This window comes from Odontesthes bonariensis, chromosome 21, assembly GCF_027942865.1.
Source record: "Odontesthes bonariensis isolate fOdoBon6 chromosome 21, fOdoBon6.hap1, whole genome shotgun sequence".
Taxonomy (NCBI): Eukaryota; Metazoa; Chordata; class Actinopteri; order Atheriniformes; family Atherinopsidae; genus Odontesthes; species Odontesthes bonariensis.
Window position 1 is genome coordinate 22,218,346 of NC_134526.1, and position 10,769 is coordinate 22,229,114.

Genomic DNA, 10,769 nt, shown 5'->3' on the forward strand with positions numbered 1-10,769 from the left:
GAAGAACATTACACAAAACGTAGTGTTCAAACAACGGAGTGTGTTCAGTCAGAGGCTTCTTCAGCTCTGCTGCTACAAAGAGCATTGCAGAAGGTCATTCCTTCCCACAGTAATACCGACACAACAGCCTTTTTAAAGGACTAATGAGCATTGTTTGTTTACTTTATTCTGCGACAGTATCATCCCCCTTTAATAAAGATTAATAAAGGGATTAATAAAGTATCTTTCAATTCAACTCAACACTATGAGATGTATGACAGGGTGGGGTAACAAATCTCCTGTTGCCCTTTTCACCAACTCCATGATGCTCCCTTTGACTTAATCTTGAGCAGTTGAAACATGCCAATTTGATTCAAAGTTACAAAATGAGACACATACTGTATAAATAAAATATATGCTTTATTTTGCTGCATTTTCCTCAGTCAGGCTGATAGTCATAGTGCTGGTCAGATATCTCCACGTCGTTGTAAATGACATCGTTGTGCTTTTCTTGACACTTCTGCACCACTTGCAGGACAGTTGTGAGACGTCGGTCCAAAGCAGACAGGTGCGGCTCGGAGAGGAGGGGGGCGATGCGTCCCAGAGGGTCCTGAGCCAGCGACTCCCGCATGATGTCCCCCAAACGGAAGTCGGGGTGGGACAAGAGACGCAAGCGGAGGAGGGTGGAGCGGCGGATCCTGCAAAGATGGAAGGAGAGGGAGAGTTCCGAGACTTGGAGGAAGTTTGGAGAAGAAAGCGAGTGGAAGAGACCTGTCGGCCGACTCCCACATTTCACCGAGTCACACAGGTTTCACAGTATTTACCTGCAACATTGTGTCAAAGGTACTAGAATGGACGGCTCATCCTGAGAGTGACGCCCAAAGCTGTAACACAAACAACATGCTGTCACGGTGATTGACACCAGGGTTGGAAATGAACGATGAAAGAAATAAAAACGATAAACAGGCAGAGCTGAGATCTGCGGTGAGATGGTGTTCGTGCTACTCACGCCCGTCCGTTGTCCAAGTGCAGCATAAATGTCTCATTGCCAAATGTCTCAAACGTCTCATAGTGATGTCGGTCCATGTTGCCTTTGCATGAGAAACATCAGTGTTTTATAGCCTTTATTCAGGTAAGTTTGTTTATAGGGAGAACACATTAAGTTTTGAATCAACAAACTGACTCATGAGGAAGTCCAGCACAGCCATGTCTATGAGATCCACCAGTCTGGTGCCGTGGTTGTAAGGAGGCGTCTTTTTCACCGTGTCACAGTAGGCCGGGTCCTTTTCCCACCTGGGGTCACAGAGCAGAGACAATCGACGAGGAAAAGGACAGATCTTGAGGTTTTACGAATTTTCTAATCTACACAGCTGTGGTTGGCAGCGCTGCCCGTGCTCATGATCATAGTTCTATGTTTGACGAATGCTTATTTCTGAGGCCCAGGTGGAGGCAATTTGTCTTTTTTGTTGTTGCCTAATTTAGGTTGTTCTTTTGGTGTTTACACTTTACAGTGGAATGAAATGGAGTTTATTTGTTTTTTTTAGCTCTGGCTGGTGACAGACACGTTTATGAGGAGATCCGACAGAAAATATACAAAAAGATCCCACGATAACGTCACAAGTTGGTCCTAGTTCAGTCCTTATAATAATTTCACATAAACTCATGTAAATTAACTGCATAAAAAGGTGTCCTGATAATCTATGAAAATATACACATAGCCCTTCAACAACGTGTTGTTTCTCTTTAGGTAACGTATACCAACACAGTATCACAGTATCTCCTCATCATACACACTCACATTTAGTGTTGTAGTTCTTCCATTACACCACTAGAGGTCAGTAAACGCTCATTAACAATGCCTCTTAAATATCTATAACAGGCATCATAACACTAAGATTGGCTGTGGACCTTTACGAAGTAAAGTTTCACAACTGTACAAAGCTTCCCGCTGTGTATTTAATGACCGAACAAGTTAGAAAGAGTGATGGCGGACAAACTATGGCACATAGAGTGATTGTGACTTACTGGGCCAGCTTGGTGCGGCTGTATGACCGTCTCCAGGGCGACCTCCATGACCTGCGGGGTGCAAGGGAGAGGTCAGGCAGCATAGAAGCAAGGGAAACCTCCAGGGCATGGGGCCGCCCGCACACTGGGTTCTCTGTTGAACAGTAGTATTCACACTCGCCATGGAAACACGCATTCCCGGCTGAAGGGAGTCAGAGAGAAACGGATTTTAGTGGAAAAGCAGACATGATGAGAAAATCAGGACCCGCGAGATATATATACGTGCCGCCATTGCAAGCACGAACCGGGAGAAGTGAAGAAGGTCTTGGACAGCTTGTGATCAGTGGTAATCTCTCTGATCTCCGTGGTGACGTTGATGAGTCGCCCGACCACAGGAGGGATCCTGTTGAAGCCCAGCACCCTAAGACGAGGGGCAGAGACAGGAAAAGATGAGAGCAGCCACAAATGGGGGGGGGGCTGGTTTGTGGAGCTGCAAGCACAACTGTCAGGCCAAACAAGCGGGTTTGAGGCCCAGTCCCTGACGTTTCAAGGTAACTGAATGCGACCGCTGAGTCGCTGGCCATCTTTCGCCGCAGGCTGAAAACCCATCTCTTCAGGAAACACTACCCAGATCCGCCCTCTTTGGACATCACCTGTTTCGTGCTAGCTCCTTACGCACTTATTTGTTTCCTAAATTGTCTTTGTTTTCTAAATTGTCTTCCCATTTCCTAGGTATCTAACTTACCACACTTACTCTAGCACTAGTTATGCTCTTAGCTGTTTGGTTTTGGAAGGAAATGCACTTATGATTTCTTGTGACCTGAAGTTCTTTTGCCTACCGATGTGTCACTTTGGATAAAAGCGTCTGCAAAATGACCGTAATGTAATGTAATGTAATGTAATGTAATGTAATGTAACGTAATGAATGCTGAAATGTCATTTTAGGAAATTTGATCACTATTGTAAGGTTAGGTATTTCTGGTTGATACGAACACATCAGGGCTGTTTGGATTACAAACAAACAAGAGAGCTTCACACTATACATTAAGGTTTGGCATTAAAAAACTTTATCATTAAGGTGAGGAAAACATCATAGATTGCAGTAAAACACACTCTGTAATAAGGTATTGGATCAAGATGTCCTCTTCCTGGATTACTGGTTCCGCACCGTCAGCACAAAGCCAAACAACAAGGTGGTATTAAAAGTATGAATACAGTCATCGACACTGCTGTTGTTTCGTTCCTGGATGTTGACCTAAATGACTGCCGGTAATTCTTTTTCTCTGTGGCACATTTTTGCTGTCCACGAATAATGAATCAAAAAGCTTTGATCGCTCTTACAGATCACGGCGGTTTAAAATAACCAGGGAAACAACTCCCCTGCATTAAGGAGATTTACTCCTCCCTCGCCGCTCATAGCCCGCTTCAAGTGCCAGCGAAATGGAAAAGGAAAGGACCCACTGGCTGCAGAATCCTCGCTGCCTTGGCGAAAAAACCCAACTATTCTCACAAGCCAGTTGTTAAATTTCTCTCCCCCCCCCCCCCGTCAGGTTTTTCCGCCGCTCAATGTCTAAGCCTTATCTGGAAATTTTAGTATAACTGTTCAAATTGTTGTACGCTGGTATGCCTGAGGCATTTAGCAGATCACCAGGAATTGCGTAGTTTGTCACAGTCCGTGGAGGCAGAACAGTCTGTCTGCTCCGCAGGGCACCTACTGACAGTGTGTGTGCTCATCTGTACCTGTCAAGGTGGAAGGCAGCGATCTCTGCGTTGTGTCTCTCAAAGTCTGAGAAGTAAAAGAGGTTTACGTCTGTCTCAGCATCCCTGGGTTGTCTGCACAAAAAAGGTACAAAATAAATAAATAAATAAATATGAGGATTTGTTTAAAATATCTCTCAAATAGACTCATTCTCCAGTGGAAATTAAACTTTCACCAAATGGAGACATTTTTAAATCCAGGTTAAAAACATTTCTGTTCTCATGTGTCTATGCATGAAATCTGCACGATATCTTTTAATTTATCTGGACTGTTGCTTGTTTTTAAATTCATTTAAATTATTTTATTTGTTTCTCTTTACATTCTTTTATGTATTTTTAATGCTTCTTACACTCCCTGCTGCAATGCTTTTATTTTATGTGAAGCACTTTGAATTGTTTTGTACATGAAATGTGCTATACGAATAAATTTGATTTGATTTGATTCTATTTGTTATTAGTCTGTGAGAAAATGGTGACAGACATCTTCCAAGACTGGGCTGCCGTAAATCCGTCTTATTGGGCTGTTGCGAAAATTCTCTGAAAAAACCCTCCAACCGATCCAAAACGCTGCATCGAGAGTTGTGACGAGAATTCAAAGAAAAGATCAGAATTCTATGTGTTGTTTGTTTTTCTTTTTGTCATTTGGTTTACTCGTCCTTGTTAAATACATAAAAGATTTCAAATTCTTCTCCTCACATGTAAAACTCTCGGTGACCAAGCTCCATGATATTTCTCCCAACAGAGCACTTCGCTCTCAGACTGCAGGTTAACTTGCTGTTCCTGGGGTTTCTAAAAGCTGAATGAGAGGCAGGGCCTTCAGTATGCAGGCTCCTCTCTTGTGGAACCAGGTGCCAGTTTGGCTCCAGGAGGCCTTTGAGATTAGGCTAAAAACTTTCCTTTTTGATAAAGCTGTGGACCTCCCATGATGCACCGAGCACCTTTCCTCACTCTGCTCTTTTTACTCTCCATGCACACGGGAGATTATTGTTGTCTCTAACTGGTGTTTCTCTTTTCTTTCTCAGCTGGCATCCCTGGCCCGGTGCTGTGGTGCTCTTTGACCCCTCTTTCCTGTCCTCTCGACCGACAACTGTTTGAGGCAGATGGCAGTCCTGTGGGAGTTTTCCTCTCCACTGCCGCTTAGAGCATGCCCAAGACAAGGAATTAAACCAAGGAAAAGATTCAATGCAACTGTTTTCTTAAGTGAGGCATCTTTTTATGAATTGGTATCACACAAACACAACTATAATGAATCAGACTAAACTAAGGATTTTTAAAAATGAGATTTAATTGGATTATGACTGGATTGAATGGGACTGCATCTTTAAATGGCTTGGCATCACTTTTTGTCTTTTCCGTGTGTTTAAGTGTTGTGAAATGAATTGAAGTGAATGGGAATGAATTGGACTGGCGTCTCACCTCATGGGTTTGAGCAGAGCTTGTCCGTAATTTGGGAACGATAAGAGCAGCTTCAGCTGGGTGCCTCCGGTCTTCTGAACTAAAAAATACACATCAAGCAAACGTAGAGAGCACATCAATTGTGTGGTCATGTGCCATGATACGGAAACACACGTGCAGATGAGACATATAGTGTTCCTGCACGAACTGGACTGCTTTTTCCTTTGAGGAGTGGTTATTTCATCTTCCAACTTGCCCAGCATTGCAGTAACACCTGGATTAAATAATACATACTTAATGAAAATAATTTCAATTGCTTAATATCAGCAGTTTGAATCATATTTGCTATGCATTATCTAAGAAATATGACCACATTAGTCCAGCGCTCAGGTCTCTGCACTGGCTTCCTGTCGCTCAGAGAATAGACTTTAAAACAGCTCTGCTTGTGTACAAGTCTCTTCATGGTCCAGCACCAAAGTACATCTCTCATGTTAGAGCCATATGAACCATCTGGGACTCTGAGAACCTCAGGGAGGGGTCTCCTACTGATGCCCAGAGCCAGGACTAAACCAGTTGAGGCTGCATTTCAGTTTTATGCTCCTAAAGTAAAGGCTGAGTTATACTTCTTTTAACTGCCCTTGCAATATATTATATATATTATGTCTATGGGATTCATGCTTCTTCTTCTTCTTCTTCTTCTTCTTTGCTTTCTACCTTGGCGTTTGAAAACAGCGGTCTTTTATTAGGGGATGAAACCGGAAGATGAACAAGCCGCCGGATGTGATGTAGATAGTGGCTTGTGCTCGCGTCCAGAGTGGCTACTCTATAGCTCTGCTCGCGTCTTGCGTCTTGCGTCTTGCGTGAAGTTTAGAAAATTGAGGTGACACACGCAAGCACGCAAGGGCTTGCGTTGCGTCTTGCGTTACCGACTATAAACCAGGCTTGAGGAACAGTCTTCCAGAAGATGTGAGACAGGCCTCAACTCTGACAATGTTTAAATCCAGGCTGAAAACAGTTCTATTTAGCTGTGCATATGACACCTGAAAGTATTTTATCTGCACTCTTCGCTTTTAATTTAATTAGTTAATTTTTTATGTTTTTTGGAATGTTTTTATTGGCTTTCTTGTGATTATATGTAGCTGTAAAGCACTTGGAATTGCCTTGTGTGCGAATTGTGCTCTACAAATAAAATTGCCTTGCCCTTGCCTATGTAAAACCTATGTAAATTATCTGAACATAGTTTCCTTCAGCTGAGCTTTGTATTTTGGAGAGTTTGGACTCCTTTTTCTCTCGCCCCTCTCGATCCCAGCAAATCTCGTCCGCCTCAGTCAAACTTGAGACAACGAGGCCATTCGAATTAGCAAAAAAACCCTGAGCCTGGATATTAAAGCAAGATGTCAGAATATGAAATTGTTTTAATTTGTCACATGCCATGCTTTTATGAGCACGTTCCCGCCAAGGAATCAAAATGTATCAATTTTTAAACGGCCATCAAAAATTCATGATGTCCCCCGACTGAAATAAAAAAATCTATCCAAATTCCAAATATGTGCACTGTGGTGATTAAAGTGTTAAACATGAAAAAAAAAATAAAAGGATGATATGGTGGGGGAAAAAAACGGGCCTGTAGCTGAGTTTAGTGCTTAATCTGCATCGTATAAAATAAAAATCTCTATACATTATTCATTCTGCAGCAGGTCCTCGAGGAGCAAACACAGAATGTACGTATGTATGTATGTGTTGATGCAAGAGATGTTGTATGATTGTCTTTTTACGTGTGTGTGTGTGTCAAATATGCATATCGCACTTGTGCTGATGGCTCACCGTCGTTTGCTGTTTGTACATTCGAGAGTTTTAGATTTTACAAGTTAGTAGGAGGAATATATCTATGACTTTACAACAAAATATATCACTTTAGGCTGCCAACTTGAGATGTTATATTATCAGAAAGTGCCGCATGTTACTCTGAGCTTTTCCTGCTTCTTATTTTAGTAATCCTGCATATAAGCCACAGCAAATATTGATGCGGGTCTGGGCAGAGCATGTCATCCGCCTAGTTGATGCTAAGGAATGATGCTTTTAGGAACATTAAGTTGAAAAAGAGAATAATTGAATCACTGGTAATCCTTCATCCTCCTTATGCACCATCCTATAATTGCTCTGCTAGGCTGTTCCACGGGCCTATTCTCTCCTCTCTCTCCTCTCTCACCTGTTAGCTCCCACCTGCCCCTCCTTATTTGCTCACCAGCTCCAAGGATACGTTGCGTTGCCAAATAATGAGTCAGCTCGGTCAGGTTGGGGTCTTTCCTGTCATATAGCGCCCAGCGAGAGATGCCCAGGTGGAACCGCAGCCAGGGAGGGTGGGTCTCCTTATTTGTTGTCCAAGTGTCTTTGTCGTAGCCTTCCTCCTGACTGGCACTTTGCCTACAGGAAGGGATGTAGAGGTAATACGATAAATTGGCAGGGCAATAGATGTCTTTATGAAACAATGAAATAACTGCAATGGCAACTAAAATGTGTAATTTAGAAAACTAGTTTCACTCTCAGATAAAGCAGCTCTTAAACATGTCACAAACCTCAGATAGTTAGACTACAGCACATACTCCGAGGAGGGTTATAAAGGCATGAAACTGTGTAATAAGAATAATTTAGTGTCATTGTGTATTCTGAAATAGGACGAGAGTATTCATTAATGCTAATTGCTCTGCAAAGCTGTAATTGCAAATTTCATGCAAATCACTGAATTTGCATGTTACACGTGTTAGACTAAAGCTGCCGTAAATTTGTTACACAACTGAGCACTGCTGTACTCAGTTGTAGTTGAGTTGGATTGTAAAACTTTTTTCCTTTGATTTTTTCCTTGATTTTCTGTTTAGGATATTGAGGGACTAAAATCAGAGCTCCATGACCCAGTGGTTTCCAAGTAGAGTGGGTATTCAAGTTGAGCAAAAGCCACCCGCACCACTAACACGTTAAAGTAATGGCGGTACAAGAGCCTCTACTGTTAGTGGGTGCTCGATGCATTCATTTTGTGCAGGGCAACAGTCATAGAAGATTGAGGATCCTCCCCAACACCCATCTTATTTTGCAGTTTTAGAGACTTTTACTAGAGACAGCTGGGGTCAGTTGGTAACTTAGTCCACAGCAGAAAGGTGATTGAATGTTTAATATTTGCAGTGTGCGTTTGGGATTTTACATCTTAACAATTTGGTTAAGTTGTTTGCCCAGTCCTGCGGTTAATTTGAGGTGATCTGAGATCTGCCAATCATGGTCATCAGCTGTAACACCCTCCTCAGAATGACACATTTTCTGTGATGTGACAAACTCAGAACGCAGATTTCTTTCAGCTTTACTTGGACTTTCAGCACTATGGTATGGTTTCTTCTGAACGAGCCATGTTGATCGAATCTTTATATTGACTAAAGTAACTCGGTATTGTTTTAAAAAAAAATGTTTAAATTGTTTTCTCCACTACTGCTACTGTAGTTGTTGCTATGTATTAGCAACGCTGCGAGGAGTAGCTAGTATTAATAGTATTGTAGAATCAGACACTAGCCTGGACTAGCCTAAAAGACTAGCCTAAAAATAGAAAAGACTACTGAAGCACAGACAGATTCAAAGCTAAACATAAATCAGCAAGTTCCAGCAAACGTTCTAGCTGAAAAAAGAAGAAAAGAAATAAACCTGATTTTTAATTTGTCACTACAAGTTCATTGTAGTTTTTATGTGTGCAATCGACACACTGTACACTGGCTACATAGAGTGCAATAGTAGTAGGAATCTTTATGCAAAAAATCTAGAAAATTCTAATGGCTCAAGAAAATTTCAAGCACCTGTAAATCACTTGTGTAGGCTTAGCTGGGGCCTTTTTGTGGTATAAATCAAACACCAGTATGCTAACCATGATGCTGATATGCTGATGACTTCTAAGTTCTAATCATGTCATTTTATTTATAGGGATACACCAAGGTACATTTACATTTTGGGTCCAAGTTTCCAGGTCCCTGACAGGGCTTTAAAGTAACCTATGATCTTACTTATAGATACACGTATAGATACAAGATCAAGCCTTCACGAAACACAGACAGCTTGAGGTGGGTGCCTCTAAATTTGTCACATGTCAGGTGTTCTCCAGAGCACTTTTTGTCTGTACTTTATTAATTTGTTTCCTCCATCTGTTTCACTTACCATTCACCATCACTCGGGATTGAGTCCTCCGTCTCCTCTTCCTGACTGCTTGTATCTGTTGCATCTTCATCCGTCTTCAACCTCAGCAGCCAATCATCTTGCTGTAGCTCTGCGTGCGGCAGATTGTAGAGCGGATGTTTAAACAGCTCCTCCAACTTAGAGTGACTTTTTTGTTTCGCTTCTCCAGTCAGTTTCTTTGCCTTTTCAGCGGCCTCGCTAAATGAGCCATTCCCTTTATGGTCAAACACGTTGGCAGCCGGTTTGTGACGTTCTTCAATCTGGGGGCTGGTTGGAAGTTTATTTGAGGAACAGGCAGCAGAAGAAGAGGAGGAGTGTGAGACGGAATGATGATGCCGAGCGTCTGTTCTCGGGATGGAGGAAGAGGTGGAAGAGGAAGAAGTATGAGGCACACAGGTGGTTTGGAGGACTGAGAGGCAGAAAAATGCCAGAAGAAGATGGAGAGTGAGGGATAGACACGCCAGACCCAGATAAATGGAGCGAGTGGATTGACCCGGGTTCAGCTTCACCATGCTGGGAGAAGGAAAGGAAATTAAGACCATGATGCCTTATCAACACTTAAAAATGTATCATGCTGGGTCATAACAGCATTAGGACACCCGGAGAGTGCATTCTCCACCAAGGCCAATGCTGTATTTTATACGAATGTGATGCAAACATTCAACAGGGCGTCTGACATTTGGAATTGTTGTGATAATTGGTCACGAGACATGCACACAAATAGTTCTGATCTGATTAGCTGGTGATTCTGCAACTGCTTAAAGAAGTTCAAACTGAAGCAACACAAGCAAAGCGAAGCAGCTGACAGCCAAGCTGTCTCTGATGAGCCAATGGAGCGAGACATGCAACGGTTCAGACTTTAAGAAGATAAAGTGAGTTTGACTGATTGGACATGTTTTTGTGTCGCTTTGATTTAACGTTGTAATATTTGCACAACACAATACCCTTTATGCGATGGCAAAAGTGATAAAGTTTCTGCAGCCAGTTGCTGCCTTAACTTTTGGGTTTTCTTACAATTTTTTAACATTGTAAAAAAATACGGCAAATACGGTAAATGATTGTTTACCGTATTTGTCTCAGTTAAATTTCAGGGAAATCCAATCAGTTGATGTCAAGATTTTTTCCATTCCAACTCAACTGTCAAACTAAGAAGTGTTGGAAAAGGGCGAGTCATCACAGACGTGCTGAGAATACACGATACACCATGTTAGTCGGATCACATGGGAGCCAGGTTAGCGTGGCCATTTACTGGTGGTCAAAAAAGTAGTCACTTAATTGTCTGTATCACTAAACAATATCTCAAGTTGACACCATTCAGAAAACTCAGGGTAATGACTGGCACTCATTAATCCTATACTACCACAATAATGCTTCAGTTTAAAAAGAAACTCAGCAGCAGGATAATTAGTAGGCTGTTAAACATTTCT

At 42.1% G+C, this 10,769-nt stretch overlaps 1 protein-coding gene across 1 annotated transcript; it reads right to left on the minus strand.

The window, feature by feature from the left end:
* Positions 1–418: 418 nt before the first annotated feature.
* LOC142370702 (extracellular serine/threonine protein kinase FAM20C-like) lies at positions 419–9,854 on the minus strand. Its single transcript, XM_075453133.1, has 10 exons — positions 9,325–9,854; positions 7,382–7,560; positions 5,158–5,236; positions 3,724–3,816; positions 2,289–2,404; positions 2,005–2,185; positions 1,163–1,272; positions 989–1,070; positions 804–863; positions 419–677 (listed from the first exon to the last, which is right to left on the minus strand). Exons 1-10 carry the CDS (start codon positions 9,852–9,854, stop codon positions 419–421), a joined length of 1,689 nt encoding a protein of 562 aa, XP_075309248.1.
* Positions 9,855–10,769: the final 915 nt, after the last annotated feature.